The sequence below is a fragment of the Procambarus clarkii genome, chromosome 52 (genome assembly GCF_040958095.1).
Source record: "Procambarus clarkii isolate CNS0578487 chromosome 52, FALCON_Pclarkii_2.0, whole genome shotgun sequence".
In the NCBI taxonomy this organism is placed as follows: domain Eukaryota; kingdom Metazoa; phylum Arthropoda; class Malacostraca; order Decapoda; family Cambaridae; genus Procambarus; species Procambarus clarkii.
This window is the reverse complement of record NC_091201.1, coordinates 26,688,569-26,714,866: the sequence shown is the minus strand read 5'-3', so window position 1 is coordinate 26,714,866 and position 26,298 is coordinate 26,688,569. Positions and strand designations below refer to the sequence as shown.

Sequence of the window (26,298 nt, the reverse complement as noted above, 5' to 3'; positions counted from 1 at the left end):
CACCCAAGAAAGTCTCAAATGGTTGTCTCGTACTGCTGTCCTCTCCTCTACTCTCCTCTCGCTATACTATGTGCTAATCTATCCCTATCTTACATATGGTATCTGTGCATGGGGTTCAACCACTGCAAACTACCTCAAGCCCATCACCCAGCAAAAATCTATCGGATCAATAACAAACTCTGCTTTCAGATATCACTCAGCCCCCCCTGTTTAAATCCCTAAATATGCTAAACAACATCGCTTCACAAATTCTCTTGTGCCAGTTACATTTACAAAACCCTGTTCTGAAACTCTTCCTGGACAGATGTAATAAAACCCATAATCACCACACCAGAAATAAATATCTTTGATATCCCCAGTCAAACTTAATCTGTATAAACACACTGCAAATAACGGGACCTAGTGTATGGCACTCGCTCCCCTAACGAATAGAAAAGCTGTCCAACTTTTGCCTTATTCAAAAATAAAACCAAAAAGTACCTAATTTCATCTTCATAGTTTCCTACATAGTGTTTGAAACTCTTACTGTATCTAGTGGTACCCAATATATGTACCCAAGCCATACAACTTCATTGTAATCATTGCTATCATTTTGTACATTCAATATAACAACCATGATATATTTTATTGCATTATACCTTGAAATAATCCTCAAATTATGCTACAATGTACCTGTTGATAACCATCAAATTTTACTTTAATGTACCTACTATTGTCAAATTTTCTTACAAACGTATGTGTTAACATGTTTTCAATTTTGCTAGAAATTGCCTACTTAAAATTATCTGGATTAAAGACCTGCCCGAAACACTATGCATGTTACTGGTTTCACAAGAATGTCAAAACATCAATGATTATATATATATATATATCTATATCTATCTACAGTACAGTATTTCTGAATTTTAATTTGCACTATGATCAACATATTTCATACAGATTGCTATTTTAACAAAAGTTAACTTTTTAAAAATGTGACATGGCTGGAATAAACAAATGCTGTTCCCATATACTGTACTGTATTATAAACACAGTGACAATGATTTGATAGATCCCAGGACATTCTTGGTCCAGGTGGGATCTAAACACTGGCCCTCCTTCCATTTCTAGTGTGCGCATCTTATATGCACATATCTTTCCACTCATTTTCTAAGCAAACTTTATACTTCGTAGGACAATATTAAATGTTTTTCATTTCTAATTAATATTTCTCGACAAAACTGCTTTCATTATTATCGAGAATTTAAAGTTTAAATGCAGTTTAAAATTTAACAACTGACTTGCCAGATACTATTCACTACTGCAAAGCATTTATTTTAAAATTATATAATCTAGAAATATGTCATTAAAAACACAACACAAAAAAATTGTAAAAGTCACCACTCCCAAGCAAGATAAAGCAAGATGGGATCTTTGGCTACTTCCTGCCTGCATCTTATGTCACAGAAAATAGGTACTTTGTGTAAAGTAAATACAGTACTATATATACAGTACTGTATTAGTAACATTATTTAAGCAAGATTTTCAGATCCAAGAACAACTTCCAAGTCATTTTGTTAGTGTGTAATCTAAGCAACTATTAAACTGCACTATATATATTTTCAATAACACACAATTCAAATTGCACTTTATATTTTCATAAACACACACAATTCATCAATTTTTACATCTGCCGTTATCACACAAAAGTTAGATAAACATTGAAAACAATACTGGGAACTTGGTTACCAATAAATTGATTTTAACAAAAAAAGCCAAAGTAATTAATTATCAAAAAAAGGCACCAAACCGGGAAGGCTATGTAGCACCATCAAATGTGCGGAAAGAAAGCCAAAACACTTGTACTGTATTGTCTTTTCCTAACATGTACCATATGTATAACCTGGCTTTTTGTCCTCCAACACAATGAAATTGTTATTATTAATTTTGATATTATTATTATAAAATAAAAATATTTGTTTCAATACTGTTAAACATTCACTTAATTGATGAAATTTAGAAGTGATCACATGCCAAAATCCTAGCAGCTGATGGTCTCAACCACTGAACTGTCAGTATCTGACATATTTTCATGAAAAAAAGCCCCCAAAAATGACAAACAAATTATATTACTTCAGCCTTCACAGGGTTTTGGCAATCATAAATTCCTCTTGCACAATCAGAAGACAATACTATACCTTATTTATATTATAATATACTTTATAGAATACTGAGGCACAACTGGTAGACAAATGGAAGATTATACAACACCCTTCAATAATAAATGCCATGGGCCAGATTCACGAAAGAACTTACGCAAGCACTTACGAACGTGTACATCTTTCCTCAATCTTTGACAGCTTTGGTTACATTTATTAAACAGTTTACAAGCATAAAAACTTGCCAATCAACTGTTGTTATTGTTATAAACAGCCTCCTGGTGCTTCGGAGCTCATTAGCTGTTTAATAATTGGAAACAAAGCCGCCACAGATTGAAAAAAGATGTTCAGGTTCATAAGTGCTTTCGTGAATCTGGCCCCAGATTTATTACTGTTCCTATGACAAAATTCTAACCATCTTCCATATCATTACTGGCATCAAAGAAGCTCAGCCCAGTGACTTTCTGCATCTCGGTTGCCTCTTTCACTTCGGGATCACTGAAGAGATCATCATGTCCTTCGGGCTGGTACTCAAGATAGGCATCCATGTGATGTTTTAAAACCACATACAAAACTGGGTATTCCATGACCATCTTATTGGCCAAGTTGAGACGAATACTCTTAGACATAAACAGCTCTTGGAAAGTTGTCCCAGACCCAGGAACATCTGTCTTCATCAAGACAGCAACTTTACCATATGATGCCGACTGATAATAAGCAAGCTTCTCATTATCATCCTGACTCAAGTCATTGTTGGGTTCTAAGTATTTGGTAAGTAGTTTGATTATAGGAGTATTTTCATCAACACTAGTGTCTGTAAATGTGACGTCTGCTTGGTGAAATATCCATTTTATATGCCACCTGCAGAGAGATTACAAATATTATACACACAGTACTCTTCTATAACAAAATTCTGATTTTTTTAATAATTAATTATTTAATAATAATAATAATAATAATAATGGAAACATAACACCAAATTCAGCAATATCTTCTACACTAAAAATATTAAAAGTCACTTGTCCATAATCTAAACAGATGAAATCAAGTAATTTCCAGATTAGTGAATATTACCCCTGTTCTTTTATATACCAATAAATCCACTCAATCTGTAACTCTCATTATGCAAATGCATTTTTGACATTTCAAATGAATAAAGGGAAAATACAAAGTTTATGAAAAACAAAACCATCATTGAAGGTAATGAAATTGCTCTTTCTAGTGGGTCCTTGGCGGCACCTTGATGCACCTGGTGGCACCTGGGTGCTTCCGCCAATGTCAATCCACACCAGGCCCTTGTGAGTTGCATATAGAAACCTACTGGGGACCAAATTGCAGGGGATCGTGAATCTCACAAACAAAGAGAAGGCTACATGAAAGGGGGGGAAAAGTCAAAGGGGACTACAGCAAGGTAAATAAACAATAGAAAATGGGGCAGTAAAGCCACAAAATTCATGGCCCACTCGGTGATGAATCAATTCTCACTTTAGTTACACCTGCATGCCACCAGAGGGCTGCAAACCTTTTTTTTTCCTTGAGCCACCAACCTTGAACCCCCAGTCATATTGCCTGATGTGCTCATTAAACATGTTTGCTATTATGCTCCTCTTCTTCCCCTACTGTCCATCTGATCTTGATTTTCAGGCAAGTGCTAGCCATCCTGGACTGCATTTTTGTCCTGCTAGAGTCATTTGCTTATGTATTTATTTTTTATTTTAATATTTGCTTCATGCTGCATGAATATATACCTGAATTTAGTGGAGGGCCACTAACACTCTAGTGGCCTCAACAAGGACAGGAAGCTGGCGCTTGTCAAAGGCCCCCCCCCTTTGTCCTGATTTTTTCAAGCTGGATTTTAAAATTAAGCAGTATTTTGACATTTGTGGCTTCAGTGGGTAGGCAGTTCCATGGGTAACTTGTTAAGCTTGAAACCATTGCTCCTTGTTTGTGTTACATCTGACCTTTTGAAAAAGTTGTCTTAATCCATATCCTTCAAATTGTTCAGTATTTTAAAAGTATCAATGAGATCTGCCCTATTATGTCTGGTTTGCAGTGTTGTTAGCACTAAGGCCCTCAACCATTCATTCCTGGTATGAGTCAACTTGGTTCTGGTATGATTTTTGTTGCCTGGTGTTGAACTTTCTCCAAAGCAGCTACGCATCTCTTTCTTCAGATGAGGTCTCCATGCTTGGATAAAGCAATCCAGGTAGGGGCACACCAGAGATTTATACAGTTTAATAACTTCCTTATTTTCCTTAACATCATAAATTAGTTTGATTATTCCTAGGGTTTGGTAAGAGTTTCTTACTGCCGCTCCCACTTGTTGTGAAACTTCCACTGAATGATGGATTCTGACTCTGAGGTCCCTTTCTTCGTCATTTTGCTGCCAGGTAACATTGTTAATTTGGAAATTTTGACATGGATTGTAATGCACTACAGGAAAGGTCTTGCATTTTTCTATATTAAAAAGTCTTCTGCCAGTCTTCTGACTATTTGTGGACTTCATGTAGATCTCTCTCTCTGTAAGACCTCAACATCTTTTTCACTTCTCTCTGAGTGTCAGTGTCACCTGCAAATCTGATGATGTGGTTTGTAATATTCTTATCTATGTCATTGATGCCTCTCAAGTAATGTCATCTCATCCCAATGTTTTACTGATGCCAATAATGTGGGGATTCTCAGCCTCAGCATATGCACACAATGCATCAAATTTATTTACTAAGCTTCTGGCATTTGTGTGGAAGCAATTTAAAGTCCTTGGACTCTGTAAGCCTGCGGTTGCACCTTTGTTGCCTGCGGCTGGAGCTTAAGAGGTACAGCCAAAGTTGCTTGTTCCTCTCCTTTGGGAAGTGAAGGCAGGCTTCTATTTTGCTCGTCTATTTTGTCTATGTGCTGGCCCATGCCTTAAATTCAGCTTTCTTGTCCCGTTTTATCCTCCTCACCCTATTTGCATATTTTTTTTCCTAAGGATGCTGTGTTTTTGGTTCCTTCACCTGTGGCCGAAGCGTTTCTGCCCCTTAGTAGCCTGTTTTTGCAGTGTGGTTCTGCCCCCAAGTCTCAGCAGGTCCTTGTTTATTGTTGGTCAGAGGTAAGCTTCCGGAGGAGTCACATTTCTGAGTTCGCTTTGCTTTAGCTCCAACACTCACTTGTTGTGGAGGGGTGCATCAGCTTGGTGTTCTTCTCACCAGCCCTTTTGCAGTTTACCCCTTGACAATGCACTGGGGGTCATCTGACACTAAGCAGGTGTGCTACTAACATAGACTGAAATAATGCAAGGAAATCAAACCATGTTATATGTTGCAATAAAAACTAATTATTGATCAATTCTTTTGTATTACTCAGTGTCCAGTATGTTGTGTAAAAAAAATGTCAGATAACCAAAATAAGGGGCAGGATGAAACATATTCAATTGTGCATACCACAGAAAAATAAATTGGTGGAAGACGTAAACTCGAGTGAAATAAATAACAATCTTCCAATGCTGAAATCATTTCTCAAAGAAAATCCACTTAGTTGCACAAACATCATTCCAAACCCAGTAGGTATTTTAAAGATAGATCCTTATTTTGTAGGGAAACAAATATCATTCCAGGACAGGCTGATTTATCCAACTAAATAATTATCCTACTCCTGGGGGTAAAACATACATGGTTGTGTCAGATACTGAATTAGCTCATGCTGGAAATAACTAGAGAAAAGACCTTTGTATGTGTGTTGAGGTCACCCCCAGCACCGAAGATAAAGCTAAGTGGACAGAACATTGTCCAAATGACTGTCAGCATGACAATGGGCCATTTCGGAAAGCATGTTAGACATTTACTAACGGCAAACAAGATATTGTTCACAGCCATAAGAAATTAAGATTGGGCCCTTGTAGCCTCAGCACTGGGCCTACAAAGCCTTAAGAAATCGCACCACTGAGACTGATTCAAGACTACCACGAGCTCAGAACAGAATTTGGATCTCCCGATGAGGTGAGATAAAAAATCAATCCACAACAGAAAAAACAACCATCAAATCAAGCAATTGCTTGAAAGAAATTAACAACCCTAAAGAAAAGAAGACAAATAATTATTGTCACAGGGTAAATACCCCAGGCATGTTCACAGCTACCACTAGATGGCAGGCAGCCCAGGTCAACCAAGGTCTTATTAGTTAGCTGAACACCTCATTCACTTGCCTGGGGGGCTACCTGGATTGCACATCTATGCTGAGCCCTTATTCAGTTTCTTGCTTTCAGATAAGTGGTCCTGGCCATCCTTGGAATCTTTCTTTCCTTTGGAGCCATTGCTTTGTTTTTGTTCCATTTCAGGTTTCACGTTTGTGTTTTTTGGTACCTGTCATGCATGTACCCCTGTATTTACATTTTCCTCTGTTTTAATCCCTGCACTGCACACCTGTTTTTGGCAAAACTTCATAGTGCAATTGTTAAGGACATATTTTTGTTGTTTTTATAAATGGTTAGGTAAAATACCTCTGTATTTACATTTTCCTCTGGCTGTTTTAAGGTTATCTGTTCTGGTATCTGACATGTCTTCCTTGCTGAGTTAGGGCCTCACCCCCACTAAGGATTAACTCCTCATGAGTAATTTTGCTTCTGGGTAATATGTGGATTTGCTCTATGAAGCAAAGCCCATTGATGGGGAGTGATATCACTTGACTATGTTGGTGTGGTTTTCATGCCAAGCTCTGCTCATTTGCAGCCGAGCCCTGCATGCTAGCCATAGGCAGGGGTAAAGTTGCAGGTCTCTGGATACTTGAAAAATTTATTGATGTTCATGGACTGAAAAACAGTTTGTCTTGGGTTTATTGCAAATTTTATGGTATAAATTGAAAAAGACACTACTGGAGAGAACAATATAGAAGGAAATGCAGAATAGAGCCAGTGAGCAGTCGAGGTGCCATAGGCACAATCAGAGAACACTATGAACATTTGAAATCTACAGTTGTTCAACATCCTCCTAGCAAGAACAGTATAAGAAATATGAATCCATTTCAACAGGGTTGTATTGTAAAGGAACTTAAACTCGTTTCATGATGTGTAGATGCAGGATACAATGGCTGCATGCTGTGTCTGTACCTCATGCTATGAATATCATAACTAGCATTGTATTCACTGATATCTGAACATTGTACATAGTCTTTATCAGTCAGGATCATCTATGACACTATCAATGTAAAATAATTTCAATTGCCTATTTTATTCACCATTACTAAGTGGTGCTGTGGCCCCTCACTACACAGCGGTGCTGCGAGCTGCTCCTGCAAACGCCAGCCTTGGTCGCTCTCTCAGTACTAAGGCTCTCACAGCCAGCATGGATGCTGACTATTTTTTTTTCAAGATGGCGTCTGTTTACTGTAGTCCTGAAGCACACGATGTGAGCCCCGTGTACCAGTGGGAGTTTTGAATCACTCTGTATACCTAAAAGCACCCTATGGCGCTCTGCACACCCACGATCGGGCGCCTTAAAGTGCACTGCACAGTGCAGTGGTTAATGCAGTTTTCAAATTGGTTGGTGAAAAATAAAAGTGTATTTTCCCCGTGCATCCGTACATTCAGGGACTCGTTTCTCAAAAACCACTGACTGTTAAGGTCTGATATTAATATGCAAGGTAAGGGGTTGAGTGTTTGGCATGTGTCAGTGGCATTATTGATTGATCTAGACATACTTGGTTTTAATGTCCTAAGACTGGAAGCAAAGGCTGACTTCAGTCCCGTCTCAAGAGACCTTTTATTACACCATAATGCCCCTTTCAAGATGTCTATCCCAGTGTCATGTGGCAGTTTAAAGGCCCAAATACAAAAAAGAACAAATTAAATCAAATAGGTATAACCACCTTAAATTTAAAGATCTTAAGAACCATGTACTGAATCATGGAAACTTTAATGTTATAATATGTATACACTCTTAACAAATTTTTACACGATTCTTTTTATGTTAAAGTATGTTTGTGGGCAATATTTGATGAATAAGTTCTAGGCATTTTTGTAGTTACAATCTAAGTATTGTAAGTATGTGTGTATTACATATGAGATTAGACACCGATATCCAGACACCAGTGACTTTATCCTGTGTATAAGAAACATTTGATTAAAGATATACAAAAATACATTTTTGCATTGCTAACCTTATAATTCCTTCTTTGAAGTTGAATCTAGAAGTATTTTCCCGACGACTTGCAAAGTGACTGGGCATAAATTTTAATGTTGTACCTCGGTTCCAAGCTTCATTCCTCAAGCGATGGAGGAAATGTGGTAGGGAAGGTTTATCTTTCAAACTTCTCATTACATGGCGCCTTAATGGATGCCTTAAATTATCCTCAAGCTTATGGTCAATCTCTTCAAGAAGTCTGAAACAATTAAAAAAAATATTCAAGTTAAAAGAATATCCAAAATAAATCTCAATCCATTACTTCGTATGCATAGTTATACTGTATAAAATTACTTTATGAATACCTGTAGACATTTTCTATTGAATACCTGACACCTGAAAATAATATTTCATATACTTGCAATTAATGGTTGAAAAATGTGAAGCTTCAGGTTAATATTATATATAACCTATAACATTAACCCAAGGCCTAAAGGGTGATCTTATCAGAAATCTGCAAAATTGGGAAATGAGATCATTAATGCCCATACTCACAACACAAATGCAAAGAAGTAACAGAACAGTTCATACCCCTCAGGAGGAGTGTGAAAAAGAGAAAGGCTACACAAGGGCTACAGAGCTGCAGTTTGAGAATGACACTGTGGCAAAAGCAAAGAGTTAACCTAAGCTGTTGGACAGGAATGTACAGAGGAAAACAATTGTACGAAACCATGTCCAGTAATTAGACTGCAGAGACGTGTCACCAGGCCATTTGCCCCTGGACAAAATACAATACAAGAATGAAGGATGGTGCCTAGGGAATAGTGCTATGCAATCACTAACCTAATTCTGCCTGCTTGTCAAAGATCAATCATTGAATGTAATGAAACAGCATTTTATGGAAAGTCAGGGCCCATCTGTAATCCCTCTCATTTATGTTAGGATTGATTACAGCAAAAGGTAGATTTAAATATATGCTGGGAAATCACCTTATGCACTTTTGTCCCGCAGAGGAAGGACCAAAGAGCCAAAGCTCAACCCCCGCAAGCACAATTAGGTGAGTAGGTGAGTACAAAGTGACCTGAAACCAACATGATCTGTGCAAGGTAAGTTGTTTAACCACTTCAATTGCCACAAGAGGATACTCTTTACACTACTGGTTTCTACCTGTTGGAGGACAGGAAGCCCACTAGGGTTACAGAGGTCACCCTAGGGAACAGATTGACGTTCCCTAGGATGCAACCCACACCAATTGTCTAACTCCCAGATATCTATTTAATGTTAAGTGAACTGAGGAATCACTTGCATTTTATATATTTATATAAATATGAGAAAGTGCAATGAGTAGCATCAGTATAGATTTAAGAAATTAAATGGAACAGTTCCCCATAGTCTTTGGGGCAAGAAAACTTGGTAAAATGACTCATCCCCTGCCTGGGAATTGAACTTGGGTCCAATAACATTTTAACAATACTGTACCTATAGTCACTCAAAAGTGTGAGATTATCCATATCATCTTTGAGGACAAGAGCAGCCCTGTTGCGGACCCCACTACATCCCTCACACTGCTTGTGGGCCTTGACACACGAGAGGGAGCATGACTTTATGCTACATGCTGGACAGGTGTACTTGGCCTTGTTCACACGGCACACACTGCACATACCAAGCCTAGATCTTGTCTCGTCTTCTCTTCTTTTGATCACCTCCATCTTCCCAGTAGTAGCTATTAAATTAAAGCCTGAAAAAATAAACATTCCTTAAAATATGTGCAGTTTGAATAAAAGTGACATTGTACATAAAGTTTGCCAATGGATTTTAAAACCTACCTAACCTTATCCAACTAATCCTAACTTAAGCTAATAATATATATGATACCTGGTTGATACCTGGTTGATGGGGTTCTGGGAGTTCTTCTACTCCCCAGAACTCCTACTCTTCTACTATATGGTTTGACAATCAGAAAACGAGCATTGCCGAAGCCTCTGTATAAGATTTAGATATGTTACATCGTACACAAGATGGTTCACCCAAGAATTTTAAAACTTACCTAACCTAAAAAAAAAAAAAAAAACTTTGGTGGACTCCTAGTGTACTCATGGGGTGTGGTGGACGTCTGATGCCTACTCTGCTGGAGATCACTGAAAGACATTGCTGAATTTTGCCTGATTGGGTTTACAGTATTAGACGGGCTTCATGATTTTGCTACTTTGCTTTGACTTTGTCTGGCTACCCAGAGTTCTCAAGATGCCTAATGCATTATCATTTAGGGTCACAGGATGTTGAAAGTCTTCCAGGGGGTTCTGTGCAGGGCATGGGTCTAGCACACCCATTCCCTGGAAACACCAGGGTGTGACCAAAAATCTGCCTTATAGTGCATTTATCCGCCTTAAGGCGCAAAAAATTTCCACCAATCGGGAATTTTAAAATGATGATAATTCATTGTGTAGAGGGACACGCAGCGGAGTGTGTTTATACACATTAGGCTCATGTCGTAATTCCCCTCAAGGTAAAATTACCGACCCCGCCCAGGATGCAACCCCACAACAAGCTGACTTAACTCCTGAATACCTACTTTCTGCTAGATGAACAGGGCCATTAGGTGATAGGAAATACGTCCAGCTATTTCTGTCTTGCATGGGATTCGAACCCAGAATTCTTGATTGTCGGTCGAGAACGAACACGACTGTACTACCAGGACCCTCTAATTTTATCCTCTAAGCTGACTTACCTCTAAGCAATACAATAGCCTTTGGGCTTTAGAGCTTTTCTCCGCCATACGGAAATCCGAATCTAACACAGCCCAGCCTAAGGTAATCCATCCTAACAATACGACACCAACAAACAGAAAATGAGCTCCGTCGACTCCTGCGTTAAACTTAACCATACCTGTGAAGTTTATACGAGGGTTACTCCCTGCCGGCACCTGTAGGAGTTACCCTGCGTGGCGCCACTCCCGCCGGGTTGGTTAGACTCGAGTGTCACTTCTCACGCCTCCTCTGGCCACTCCTTGCAGCCTCCTGAGCCTTAGTGAGCACGAGTTGTTGTTGTTATGGCTGCGGCTGGTGCTCGCTTCTCCTGCGGGCACCACTTTCATTTTCTTTGGTGCTGGCTGCTTGGGTAACTGAAATATAATTTAATTTAGGTTAAATTAAATTTAAATTAAATTAATTTTTTATTCAGGAAAAGTACATACATAGTTGATTTACAAACATAATGTTGGATTTATAGATAGAGTTCGTACATACAATACCTAAAGCCACTAATACGCATAGCGTTTCGGGCAAGATTGCGTCATTGGCGAGAGTAGATTAATACGTTTCAGTAGGTCTTGGATTTAAAGATATTAAGAGATATTAAAAGATTTGTGTTGTCATTTGGAAGGGATAGAAGTACAAGGAGTTGGGTTTAGTAAATATGTATATTTATGTAAAAAGAAATTTATATGCATTAGCTGTTTCAGCTTATTCTTCATATTTCTGAAATAAAATTGTTTTATTATTATTATTATTATATGAAAATGGAGTGAAGGAACGGTATTCAGTCGCCAATTGAACCATCGTGAAGACCATGGATGAATGAATTGTTGAAAGGTATTTAAATATAACTGGCATACTAATGTTAAGCTGATTAGCCGATAATTACAAGAACCATATTTCCTTTTTTTCATGTATATCGCTGGCAAGTTTTCACGCCATTGGCACATGGGGATATTTCTGTATCACTGCCACCTCCATCCACTCTCATGTCCTTGCAGGATATCCTTATAATGCCCCCAGAGATTGTCAGTGTTGACTACTGATCACATGGTCCTCTATGACTAACTGTCCTGTGTGATGGGGACCTTTAGCATTACCTGGCTATAGTTCTTGACACACTGTGTAACCCTTCATGTAGTCTAAGGTAGCTACATAAATGCAAGTGTATCTAAATGTGTTAATAAAGACACTTTTTTTTGTCTATATGTAGAAAAGTTCTTATGTATATACATTCTTGTAAAGCCACTAGCAGGCATAGCGTTTCGGGCAAGTCCTTAATCTTAATTTTCCCCGGAATACGACCCGCCAAATCGTTTAACAACCAGGTACTCATTCACTGCTGGGTGAACAGAGGCGTTCAGTTAAGAACTGGTGCCTAGTCAATCCTCCCCGGCCAGGATACGAACCCAGGCCAACCAGTTCCGCTTAGCGCGAGTCGAATGTTTTACAACCGCGCCACGGGGCCCGAAAATATAAAACTGCTCAGATTCTCTCTTGAGAGACATTGAGGAGTATGGCCCGAAATGTCAGTTTTATTTGTTAACTTCTATTAATATTATTGTCCATAAATTGTATTAAATCGAAGGAATTCTGGTTCATTGTTAAGTAATGATGAGATTGTACATCTGTATCTTTAAGAATGGAGGTGAGGCACTCGGAGATAGCGGCACCCAACTCTTTAAGATGACGCATGGCTGGTATATGACTGTCATAGGCTGGTTGAGGTCGGCCACAGTGCCTATCTTAAAGAAATTTCGGCTCCATCAGTGACCCTCTTTCCTTTGAGATTTTGATGAAGTCAGAGAGAGAGAGAGAGAGAGAGAGAGAGAGAGAGAGAGAGAGAGAGAGAGAGAGAGAGAGAGAGAGAGAGAGAGAGAGAGAGAGAGAGAGAGAGAGAGAGAGAGAGAGAGAGAGAGAGAGAGAGAGAGAGAGAGAGAGAGAGAGAGAAAATTGAATAGTGAAATTCGTGCGTATTTACGCTTTTATTTTACTACGTTGTACAAGTGTGGGACATGACCAACTGATACACAAGATAATGGTTTAAGTTTATTTGCATATTTCCCTGCAATTTCTGGATTTATTTAAGAGATACAAAATATTTTGTGATTTCATTTGTAATCTAACTACAATACTTAAAATTTATACAAAGTTGTGAATAAAATATAGAAGTGTCTTTCATTGCATTACAAAATGTTTAGAATTAATAAATATGCAGTTCATTTATTACACAACTATGAAATTGTAATGTAGGTGTGGACAATATTTACAACATATCAAGACGAATATTTAATTATTTGTATTAACAAAATCTTTAAAGAATGTAAAATGTTGCATAAACAATTCTTAGAAGAAACCACACCTTTTTAAAATGTGTTAAATGTTGAAGTTGTGAACAAATCCACAAGATTAAGGCAGTGTCTGGGATGCTCCCGGACGCAGGTTCGAATCCTCGTCACGGCCCTTGTGGATTTGTTCATTTGATGCATCACGTAAGTGTGATCTCTGTGTGTAATGAAGTTGTGATTTCGTAAATATTTAAACCGTGACAAATTGTAACTGGAGAGAGATCATAATGCAGTTCCAATACGGGTCGCGTCCCAGATGATGGCCGGGCGAAGAGGTCAGTATATTGTGGAGAACTTAAGTGTTCTGAAGATAGTAATTCACTTCTTTAAAAGGTCCAATGTAACTCACACAAGAGACAGCCGTTTCAGACTAAACAAGACACAATATTGGACAGGATTGATTGATTGATGAAGATTAAGCCACCCAAAAGGTGGCACGGGCATGAATTGCCCGTAAGTGGTGGCCCTTTTGAGCCATTACCAGTATCAAGAGATGATACTGGAGATCTGTGGAGGTGCGACTGCACCCTGCGTGACGGGAGATGTCTCCCGTGTTGGACAGGAATTATGGGGGAACCTTTGGCAAGCCTCGGCCTTCTTGTCCCGGTCAAGTCAGTGTTAGTCAAGATGGTGGCCCTCAAGGCTTCCTGTCCCCGTCAAGGCCACTAGAGATGGTGGCTCTCAGGTGAATTCACTATTCTGGAGGCCTATAATCTTCTGGGGGAATTATTTTTTGAACACTATTTACGAATTTCCATGAAGACTAAGGATACAAGAGCTGTAATGTTCCGGAGAAACACCATATGACATGCCCCGACTCTACGTGCCTAAAATGATGCTTAATTGTTGTACAGATCGTGTTTCAACCAGTGGAATCAAATCCTCGAGTCAGTTCAACCATACTGTGGTGTGGTAGATATAATATTCAGGCTTGGTAGACATTACATAAGAACATAAAGATACACTTCACCAATTATTTTGTTCCTCTAGTTCAATCTTATTTTTCCTTAAATGTTGTAATTTGTATATGCCAAATGTTCAATATTTGAGGGACGTCTTACCCTGCGCCTTCCCGCCTCTGTAGTTCCTTACCGTATTGCTGGAAAAGAAACATGTATATAGTCAGAGCTTGAAGATGGTGAGCCCCATTCCCCCACGTTATAAATTCCAAGACGTTACTTCAGTTTAAAATCCAGAGAGAAAAAAAATCCCCAGAAACAACGGAGAGAGAGAGGAGGGGATTGATGGGAAGAGGGGAGCTCTGACAAGCCGCCGGGTCCTAGCTGTCCCCGACAAGGCCACTAGGGGAGATATATATAATGACTATCAGGTAAGTTCAGGTAAATTATAGCTCGCACTTAAGCTATAGTAAATAATATATATCACATATATTTTACACCACCCTGGAAACACAAACCGTAACTGCCTCTATTTTCCGCTTGTTACAACTTGTAATAAAGTTGTTACATCTTGGCTTAACGTGTCTATGACGTATTAGAACGTTGTGACAACTAGATATATTGGTTGTTATAACTGGTTAGGTGTTAAAACTTGTTCGAACGTTGTACCAACGTCGTAGTTTCGGTGTGTGTTTGGCGGGCAGTTGATTGACAGTTGAGAGGCGGGACCAAAGAGCCAGAGCTCAACCCGCTGCAAGCCAACTAGGTGAGTTACATATAACAAGGTAGGAGCACACGCTGACTTTAAACCCTTTGACCCTTGACCCTTGACCCTTGACCCTTGACACGCTCCTTTAAAAACGAAAAAAAGCTTTTCATCAACACTTATAGATTAACAGTACTTTTATTATAATAATAAAGGGAGAACAAAGTTAAACATTTAACATATGAACTTCAGTTCGAAATAAATTTACTGTACATAATGTTTATTAATAGAAACATTATTATTATAATTACTGCACATTTTTTCAGTACAGTTATCTTCTGGTGACCTATAATGAATAACCTATTGTGTCATTGAAATTGAAATAAAAAAATATAAAATATATATGATATATTTACTCATTATAATGTTGGTGCTGAATGTACAACACGAAAAAACATAATTTTAATCTGAAAAAGTATCTTTTTATAAAGAAATTAGACGAAACTAAAAAGCTGGTGACGCCAAATCAAGTCGACGATCCAAGCTTCGGTTAAGTTAAGTTAAGTTAAGTTAAGTTAAGTTAAGTTAGGTTAGGTTAGGTCAGGTCAGCCTAACCTAACATATCATATTTATTCATTACTAACGTATTGCCAGGAAGCTTTCTGAAGCTTGTGGTAGCTTGTGGTAATTAGACGGACCCAGTTTATTGAGGTATAAACACACACAAAGGGACGAGGTAGCCCAGGCTTGTGTGCAACCCGTTCTCGCACTTTCTTACTGTCAATATTGACTTATTAAATACGTGCATATGTGACATACTAAACATACTAGTTTACCTTGAAAAGCTTCATAGAAAACACCGTCCTTACCTAACCTTCTTAGTATGTTAAGATAAACATCTTATTGCTTCGTAATTTCAATTATTACTTAACCTCAGTGTGAGGACAACCATTCCCTCGCACGTTGTCTGAACCGTTGTGGCAACTGTGTATTGGTTGGCAACCCGTTGCTAAAGCACACTCCGTTAATGTCCGTAATATTTTGCGTGACAATTCGAGGTTACTGTGGTATGTCTCATGACGACACCTGTTGACCAATCCACACAGTGGAAAATGAAGGAGACGACGACGTTTAGGTCCGTCCTGGACCATTCTCAAATCGATTGTCTTGAGAATCGACTTGAGAATGGTCCAGGACGGACCGAAACGTCGCCGTCCCTTCACTTTCTAGTGTGTGGTCTGGTCAACATACTTCAGCCCCGTTATTGTGACTCATCATCTGCATGATGGCACCTGTTTTGGTACCCTCCCCCCCCCCCTTTAGCACTGTTGTGCCAAGATGAAGATATTTAGAAATTTACATATATGCTTGGCTCTGTAGTAGAGTTGGCTTCGTTTACCACATGCAATCGGAGATACTGGGCGATACGGAAATGATTGGGCATGTTTCCTTTTTCCTAATGCATCTCTTCACCTAGTACTAAATAGGTATCCGGAGAGTTAGGCCAATGTTATGGGGGGTTGCATCCTGGGGAGGGTCAATAGTTTCACCTTTGGGGGGGAGGGGGACCTTGATATTAGTCTAATGTGTATATATACACAGGCTTCTAGCCCCCGGAGAACGGGTATACAGTATATATATATGTATATCCCGTTGTATATATATATATATATATATATATATATATATATATATATATATATATATATATATATAGTGTGTGTGTGTGTGTGTGTGTGTGTGTGTGTGTGTGTGTGTGTGTGTGTGTGTATTTGCTATGTGTGCCTGTAGGATCGAGCTGTTAGTTCTTGGACCCCGCCTGTCTAATTTACCGACTCCCGACTTATTTATCATCTATCTACTACTAATTACACACACACACACACACACACACACACACACACACACACACACACACACACACACACACACACACACACACACACACAGGTGAGAGCACCCACCAGGTTGAGAGCACAGCAGAGCAGCAAGGTGCGGGTGGGCAGGTCGAAGACAGCCGGGAAGGTGATAAGGAGACCGTCCCTGGAGTGGGCTATGCTACCCTTGTCGTGAGGGTAGCCATTAGGCGTCACCTGCAACCACATTAATTTAACTTATTAATATGCAGGCGAGGAGTCACAATAACGTGGCTAAAGTATGTTGACCAGACCACACACACTAGAAGGTGAAGGAACGACGACGACGTTTCGGTCCGTCCTGGACCACTCTCAAGTCGATGGATTAATACATTCACTTAATAATCACGTTACAATTCATTAGAATTCTTGTTTACATTCTTGTAAAGCCCCCGGAGTTTACATTCTTGTAAAGCACGTGTAGAGTTTCTGGCAGTGATAAATATGTGAAGCTCCTGAGAATAGTCAATGTTAGCAATGGTTTTGTATAACATTATATGACAGCCATATGGTTCCAGGTACGACGAATGGAGTAGATATTTGAAGAAATGTACAACCTTAAAGTAGATAGTTGGAACAATTTTAAAGCACTTAAAATAAATGAGAAAGTGGGTAAATGGTTGAAAAAATGAGACTGGTAGAGTGTAGAGAGTATTTACCCTCATCCACTACTGAATAAATATATAAATATTATATATTATAATTCATATATTATATTATTATTATTATTATAATCTCTGACCAAGCCTCATGTGGTAAGTGGTCTAGTCAATCAGGCTGTTGGACGTGGCTGTAATTTGTACACATTACATTATAAAGGAATAAATAATCATCATTGAGTTTTGTTAACATTAATAGCCCAAAGTGCTTTTAAATTAGCCCAAATGTCGCAAGTAGCGAAATAAACAAATTAGGAGCGCGGCGGCTTTCAAAAGTAGCCCAATTCGCTACTTATAGCCCAATCTGGCAACACTAGTCAACAACAGGTGTAAAGGAGGAAATGTATATATTTATCTCTCAGAATGTTCGGTAATATGTTTATTGCTTGTGATGTGTGTCTATGTATGTATTAACACGATGTACTGAACGGGGTGAGAATAGCTTCAGCTACCTCATCCCTTTGTGTGTATTTTGCCTCAATAAACTTATTTCAATTTCATTTTCAATTTCAAGGAGAAACAGAGGGAGAGTGGAGGCCAACAACTGGGACCTGACCACCCATCCCCAGGGAAAGATTTACCCAGAAATAGGTATAGATTAGCTTAGAATAGTCAGGAGGATTAAGCGATCAGAGAATAAGTAAGATTAAACCAAAAGCCTCACCGAACAAACACATAATATATGATTATACTATTGTAATGAGACATTATAACTCCCCTTATCAGAGGTTTTTCTTAAACTGTTGTGCAATATTGTAACTTAAAAATGGATCAAGTTTGTACATTCCAGTACTAACACCGAGAACATTTGGACACTGATTAGGGCAGACTCAATCAAATTCCGTTGCACGAAACCGCTACACTTGGTAATGCTTTTCATTCCTTCCCAATTAATAGTGTGATCACACAAACTTGTGAGTAGATACAATGCACTAGACGTTTGGGCAGTTCTAATACTATAAGCTAATTACAGGCTTATAGTAATTAGCTATATGCGGCTAAAGTAATAAGCCGTATATATATATATATATATATATATATATATATATATATATATATTTATATATATATATATATATATATATATATATATATATATATATATATATATATCGGACCTGGTATCGTATATATATATATATCGGACCTGGTAAGAGAGTGCAGGGGAGGGGGGGGGGGACGGACCTGGTAGGGGAGCGCGGCACAGGAGCAGCACACCTCCTCCTGCTCCACGTCACACAACACGTCGCCGGAAGAGTTACAGATGACACAGTGTAGCTCCATGCCGTCCACGGTGCCCAGGGTCACGTCTGGCGGGATGCACACAGTCACGTTCTGTAGGGAACATTCCCAAGGGAGATTATTACTACGCAAGTAAGATGGGTTATTACAAGCCCGGGTTCGAATCCCGGGCGGGACAGAAATGGCTGCCTTTGTTCATCTGGCCGTAAAATGGATCTAGAGTTAATTTTTTTTTTTGAGATATATACAAGAGTTGTTACATTCTTGTACAGCCACTAGTACGCGTAGCGTTTCGGGCAGGTCCCTGGAATACGATCCCCTGCCGCGAAGAATCGTTTTTTCATCCAAGTACACATTTTACTGTTGCGTTAAACAGAGGCTACAGTTAAGGAATTGCGCCCAGTAAATCCTCCCCGGCCAGGATACGAACCCATGACATAGCGCTCGCGGAACGCCAGGCGAGTGTCTTACCACTACACCACGGAGACTTTAATTAACTGTTGTGGGGTTGCATCCTGCTGAAGGTAATGAGTACGACCTTGAGGCGATCTTGAAATAAATCTAGCTTATATATACACAGGCTGCGTGTCCCCCCTCGACAAAATACATTAGTATAGGAGAAATAAATAATTATCAGGAGTAAGTACCAAGTCATTACGACTATATAGCACTGGAAAGGGTTCAGGATAAGGATTTGGGATGGGACGGGGGGGGGGGGAAAGGAATGGTGCCCAACCACTTGGACGGTCGGGAATTGAACGCCAACCTGCATGAAGCAAGACCGTCGCTCTACCATCCAGCCCAAGTGGTTTTATTGTAGGAGAGGCACTGACCGTTTCGGTGGAGGAGCAGCAGGAGTGCTTGGCGAGGCGCTGGACGACGAGGGCGTGGTGACCGTTCCTGCTGGTGAGGTTGAAGGTGATGCCTGGCCCCGTGGGCGCCGCGCAGCACCAACACCGCACCTCCGTGGCGATGGTCGCCGTGTACAGGAGGCTCCTCGTTATGTCCGTGAACACGTACGAGTCCCCTGAGGGGGAAGCGAGGCCACTCTTAGTAAGTATGTAAGAATTAGGGAGCATCTGACTGTCAGATAAGTCCACTACGGGCTTGCCATACCCTGTGATACTTGCCCCGCTCCTGTGCCAAGTTCACTACGGGCTCGCCATAGCCTGTGATACTAGTTTGTTGGTGTGACTAGTACCTAGTCACATCAACAAACAACATTTTCTTTGAGCAAACGAACATGTGTGTGCTACCTTCCTTTGTAACATAACCGGGTTGCACACTACTCTAGCACTGAGGCTCGTCTACTCTTGCATGCCCACTCGTCCTGCCTCCTTTTATCCACTTATCAATGCTTCTAAATATCTCACATGTCGTAATCATGTCTCCCTTTTTCCTTTCTGTTCTCCAGCATAGTAAGGTCTATAGGTATACCTATAGGTATAGTTATACCTCCTATATATCTAATCAAGTATATTTGAGAGTAGATATGGCCATATATTTACTCTTAAATTATATTTCTTTCTATGACAAGCATTTGCCTTCCCATTATTCTATAATCCTGCTGTTTCCTCCTCAACTCCGGTCCAATTGTCATCACCTTGCATTTGGTTAGATTAATTTCGAGAAGCCATTTTTCAAACCAGCTCTTTTTGGCTGTTCAGCTTTACCTGAAACATTCTACAAATCTCTTCAGTTGTGATTTTGTCTCGTCATATTTACATCGTCAGCAAAGATTGACAAGGAGGATCCTTCAGCAGTCAGTAACGAGGTTCAGGAGGTAACGACCACAAGTCACTAGAAATGACTAGATAACTAATAATCTGGTAGCTAACCTCACCTGAAGATAAGGTCGACTGGGCTATTGATTCCAGCTGTCAGAGCCGCAAATCTTACCGAGCTTTATAACCTTACCGAGCACCACTGACCTTGGGCCAGATTCACGAAAGCACTTACGCAAGCACTTACGAACGTGAACATCTTTCCTCAATCTTTGACGGTTTTGGTTACATTTATTAAACAGTTTACAAGCATGAAAACTTCCCATTCAACTGTTGTTATTGTTACAAATACAAAAACAAATACAAATATTTATTCAGGTAAGGTACATACATACAAGGTAAGATACAAAAGTTGATGGATTTGTAGATAGAGCTAGTACATACAATGCCTAAAGCCACTATTACGCAAAGCGTTTCGGGCAGGAAAAACACTAAGACTAAAACTTAATACACCAGGAGGCTGTTTATAACAGCCTCCTGGTGCTTCGGAGCTCATTACCTGTTTAATAATTGTAAACAAAGCCGCAAAAGATTGAGAAAAGATGTACAGGTTCGTAAGTGCTTGCGTAAGTGCTTTCGTGAATCTGGCCAAGGGTCAATCACTGACCTTGTCGACTACTGAGACAGACTTGGTGTAAGCTAGCGATGAGGTCAAGCCCGGAGCGTTGGACCACATAGTTGTTGGGTATGGTGGCGACGGATGGTGACCCCGGGTAGGAGAGTGGTGGCGCTGAGGGCACCGTAGATTCCTGCCAAGGGAACAGGTGGGTTCGATACCCTTAACTAGACACTCGAGCAGAATTTGTGTTATACCCCAGAACAGGCGCGAAGCCAGTCTCCTATATAGCACATGGAAGGGATACGAGGACAGGATAGGAGCTGGGATAGGCAGGATAGAGCGAAGGATCGATGCCAAACCACTTGGATCATTGGGAATCGAACGCCGAGCTGCAAGAAGCGAGGCCGTCGCTGAACTGATCAGTCCAAGTGGATGGAATGTTGAAATAATAGAAATAATCAAGTTGGAGTCATATATGGCAAGTCCCTCAGCACCAATATAAGCTACTTCGCTTGCATAACTTGATATTAAATTATCAAAAACATCTATTTTATGTTCGTACATTTTGTAGAATTCAATTAAAACACTTAAGACTGGCGAACGTCAATTTATTACTTTAGAGAATGGTGATAAACCAAGAAATGATCAGGAGACAAATTATAGGATGTTCCTGAAGGTTAAATATTAAAATGTTTGTCAAAACTGTGTAAAAGTTACTGACGAAGACATAGTAGTGAAGGCAGGCGGTGGGATGAGGGTGGAACATGAAGGGAGCGTAGGAATGAGGGCGTCCCATCATGGCCTCCTCGAAGGTCTGAGGGCGTCCCAACATGCCCTCCTGGAAGGTTTGAGGGCGTCCCAACATGGCCTCCTCATACGTCGGTGGCGGCGGCCGCAGCCCTGACATGGCTTATGTCCTGAAAGAGGTAAATAATATACCCAAAATAAGATCATATATATATGTATATTAAATAATAAAATGTTGAAAACATCTCTTGGCCATTCAGTGTATGACTTTCACACTCCAGCAGTCAGGGATTCACTGACCCGAAAATGTACAAGAAGTGTCATACAGTCGCGCGGGAAAATCAGGAGAATTTTACGAGTTGTTCTAAATTTTATCCACCAAACACCTCGTGTGCTCGTAAGCGGACACGAGGTGTTTGGTGGATAAAAACACACACACACCCAGCAGCGGTAAGGGAAAGCTTTAAACTTGCTGTCAAGAGTCAGAAGTCATCTTCTCCTATACCCTGTATAGCTTCCACTACATTTCATAATTTATGCATGTACCTCAACCCTGATGCACTCACATTTTCTCTAGATGAATAAGATGACATACTTGTATTCTCACACATATTTATTATCTCGTACCTTCAGGGGGGTCACCAGACCTACAATGTAAAAGTTACAAACTAGTTGACTCAAGATAATCCTATGGCATCAGCCTCCATGTATCCAACTGGGAATTCTACACAGCACCGCTCCTGTGCCAGGTAAGTTCACTACAGGCTAACCATAGCCCGTGCTACTTGGAACTTGTTCCGAGTGGCTGAATCTATTACAACGACATGTATCCAACTGAGACTAGACACTGTGTATCCTCTGTCAAGTGAGCGAGGCAACAGAGTACTGGATAAACCTTAACAGTCCATAAGAACTGGTGAGAGAGGCGGATACACAGACAGAAAGCCAGGTAAAATCCAGTACGCTGGGTCAACTTCTCGGAACACTGGAGTCAGAGAGACTGGAGGCTCCTATGGGCGCTGACACTAGACAGTATCACCACATATATTGGCTCAAATACAATGCTGAATAGAACAAAAGAAATAGTAACTGAAGACAGACAGTCAGAGTCAAGATGGGGACGAGCCAATCACCTGCAAGCCCATCAGACACTTAGAAGATGGCCCAGGAAGTACTGTTCTACGTCTACAGACAAGCAGAAGAAGAAGGCTTCTTGAAGAACAAGCAATTCTTCAAGAAGGCCCTTGAAGATCTCCACGATGCAGCCGGAAAGTAAACATGCATGCAAATCAGATAGTAATGATGTCATTTGTAAAGATGGTCCGGGGAAGCACTGTGGCATGCCTTCAGATAACCAGCTGGCTCTGAAGGATTCCGTGTGGGCTCAGGACACGAACCTGTTTGCTAGACACGGTCCAGACGACACTGGGGCTCTGGAGAGCAAGCATCGTGTCAACTGCTTCACAAGCTCGTACAAAGACACAGGACAGCCAACACAGCCAGACACTGACCTCGAGTGGAAAGTACCCGCTACAGTATTTGCCGAACTGCTTCTCTAGATAGATAAAACACTTCTGAACGAGAAGATGACATTCGTGTTCATATTGGATGAGGAGATGGTACCAGTGTTCATACTGGATGAGGAGATAACACCCATGTTCATACTGGATGAGGAGATAACACCCATGTTCATACTGGATGAGGAGATAACACCCATGTTCATACTGGATGAGGAGATAACACCCATGTTCATACTGGATGAGGAGATAACACCCACGTTCATACTGGATAGCTTTACTCACCTTTGGACCTCCAGAAAAGACTGGAGAGACAATTTCGAGGTGTGAGGGGCCTCCAAGGAAAGAGATATCCTGCTGATTTTCAATTAAGACTTTAGTTTCTGACCTTGCCAAAGCCTGCGAGCTGGACAGCAACTGTAAAACAAAACATCTTGCTGTATTTTGAACTGTAGTAGGCTTTCATAGCTTCACCCGACACTTTAATATAGTTCCCTTAAGAGAACATACAGAGTTCTTTTTTCAAGGTAAGAGTCTTTACATAGTCTGGTGCCAGTTCTCCAGAGATACATAGTTCCGATTGACTGCCTCAGTCAGCGCCTGAGGAAGGCCTTGTCAGTTGCTTGCAAGATTGTTCTGTTTTATCTTAGCTTAATATTCTAATACGCGCGCCTTGTGCTTTACAAGCAGCGACCTATGGGAGGTCATTAGGCCATAACGCCCTGTTCGACTTAGATAGGTCATTCTAACCCATACACCTTTTGAAAAAGAAAAAAAATGAAGGGTTCTCTAATTCCTCTAAATGATACGTTTTAGATTTTTTAATGAGGCTTGATATTCACCGCACATAGGTTCGAATTCTAATCATAGTTCCTACTGATTTTCTCATTAACTGATTACATCTATCGAGATCTTACCTATAAAACTGTACACCTTGGCTGTGTGTTTAGAGTCGCATCCCTGTAGCACACCGCAGTTTACCGTCACCACGTACAGTGTCTGCCAGAAGATGGGGCATGTTGATAGGTGAGGGCGGCGAGCCAGCCCTCCTCACCCTATACCAGTCCGGCAGGCACTAAGCGGCAGGCCGGAGCCAGACCTCCACCCCACCCACGGCCTGCTGGACCTGCCATCCACCGCTGGAATTTTGCTATTGATGTGGATAATGTTGTTGAAGCTGTATTCTAGAAGTCAAATTTGATTTGAAATCCTATTCTTACATGATATCCCATGCGCTCTTCTGTATCTCCTTCACATGCTCATCTTTCTCTTCCTTCTCCTTCTCTCCCATCTCCTCCCTTCCCTCCCATGCTCTCCCATGGGCGAGCATTGAGCCACAAGTGAACACCACTGGCGGAGACCTTGACCATGGAGACATTGATCCAAGCCGGTAGCCTGGCTCCCGCCCCAGCACTAAATAACTCATTAATGACATCATGATAGTGAGTGTTCCTGTAATATATTACTGGGTATTAAGCTGTTTAAGATGTGGTGTTGTGTATTTATTTGGTCATGTTAATGGCTCACGATTCCTCCTTACACAAACACACACAGAAGGGAGACAGAAGAGTTAGCGGGGATATGATCACCACATACAAGATTCTCAAAGGAATTGATAGGGTATATAAAGACAGACTATTTAACAACAGGAGAACACGCACGAGAGGACATAGAAAATTGAGTGCCCAAATGAACCGTAGACACATTAGAAAGATTTTTTCAGTGTTAGAGTGACTAACAAATGGAATGCATTAGGAAGTGATGTGGTGGAGGCTGACTCCATACACAGTTTCAAATATAGATATGGTGGAGCTTGAGACGCTCAGGAATCTGTACACCAGTAGATTGACGATTGAGAGGCGGGACCAAGGAGCCAAAGCTCAACCCCCGCAAGCACAACTTGGTGAGTACACACACACACACACACGCTAATAGGCTACGTTTCATTTTCTTTGCTGGATTACCCGACGCGCGTTCGCTGGTCCTCGTGTTCCCCCTCACACTATCTTACTACCTTTCTTCCTCCCCCACACACTCTCCCCTCATAAATACCTACATCCCTTCGTCCCCTCACACTATCTTACTACCTTTCTTCCTCCCCCACACACTCTCCCCTCATAAATACCTACATCCCTTCGTCCCCTCACACTCCCTCTCTTTCCCCCTTGCACTCACACTACGTATCTTCCACTATTCTTTGTTATGAGTTCCTTCTCTCTCTCGCTTCGTCACACTACTTCTCCACACTTTCCTTTTGACACTATCTTTCTTTTCCACACCTCCCCCTCCCACAGATCTCAACGTGTACCTCCCCTTTCCAGCTTCCTCCCTCCGCCCCACTCTCCTTCCCAGCTAAGTATGAATTCAGTAGTATTGATCAGCTATGAGGTTTGTTGAGAGTGCTTGGCTGGAGGTAGTCAGGATACAAGCCTGCCACTTTTCTCCACGCATATCTGCTACCCACACCTGCTACCACTCTTCTCCACACACACCTGCCACGGTCTCCCTCTCCCCGCCCTCCACACCTGTTCCCACTCATGTACTGAGCAGCAATTTGATGCAAGTTGAAACAGTTGAACGACCACAATAACTCTATACCATCAATAAGGAAATAATACCAAATATTCCGCCAAGCCTCTTACAGGTTGAGAGGCGGGACCAAAGAGCCTGAGCTCAACCCCCGCAAGCACAACTAGGTGAGTACAGATCTCAGCACTAATTAAGTCCTCCGGGTATACGCAACCCGCTCTCGCACAAGACAGTACATATATGACACTTCTAGTAGTCACTATTTGGCTGATTAATAAGTATATGTGTGGTATATGCAAACTTATATTTTATTTTTAAGGTATTAACTCTTCCTATATAATAGGTAAACACCAGTTTTCATATTAGGAATTTCTTTTTCAGTTTTATTAAACAACAGAGATTTTATACA

General features: G+C 40.6%; 2 protein-coding genes across 7 annotated transcripts in view; both read right to left on the bottom strand.

The window, feature by feature from the left end:
* Positions 1-1,615: 1,615 nt before the first annotated feature.
* On the bottom strand, positions 1,616-11,304 carry LOC123763616 (box C/D snoRNA protein 1). The gene is made up of 4 exons (XM_045750841.2): positions 11,117-11,304; positions 9,710-9,968; positions 8,268-8,489; positions 1,616-2,999 (listed from the first exon to the last, which is right to left on the bottom strand). Exons 2-4 carry the CDS (start codon positions 9,937-9,939, stop codon positions 2,549-2,551), a joined length of 903 nt encoding a protein of 300 aa, XP_045606797.1. The 5' UTR covers positions 9,940-9,968; positions 11,117-11,304; the 3' UTR covers positions 1,616-2,548.
* A 1,715-nt stretch (positions 11,305-13,019) lies between these two features.
* LOC123763617 (uncharacterized) overlaps positions 13,020-26,298 on the bottom strand; it is a 38,156-nt gene continuing 24,877 nt past the window's right edge. For 2 of the 6 annotated variants that reach the window (XM_045750844.2, XM_045750842.2), the window contains exons 2-8: positions 23,646-23,777; positions 21,818-22,013; positions 21,145-21,286; positions 19,587-19,780; positions 18,697-18,846; positions 16,901-17,029; positions 13,020-14,430 (exon numbers count right to left, since the gene is read on the bottom strand). In XM_045750844.2, the coding sequence (XP_045606800.2) occupies positions 14,389-14,430; positions 16,901-17,029; positions 18,697-18,846; positions 19,587-19,780; positions 21,145-21,286; positions 21,818-22,003 (843 nt within the window). In that variant the 5' untranslated portion in view covers positions 22,004-22,013; positions 23,646-23,777 and the 3' untranslated portion in view covers positions 13,020-14,388. Of the gene's footprint in view, positions 14,431-16,900; positions 17,030-18,696; positions 18,847-19,586; positions 19,781-21,144; positions 21,287-21,817; positions 22,014-23,645; positions 23,778-24,277; positions 24,450-26,298 lie in introns of those variants that run through there. The other 4 variants (XM_045750843.2, XM_069304528.1, XM_045750845.2 and 1 more) reach the window with 4 other exon arrangements.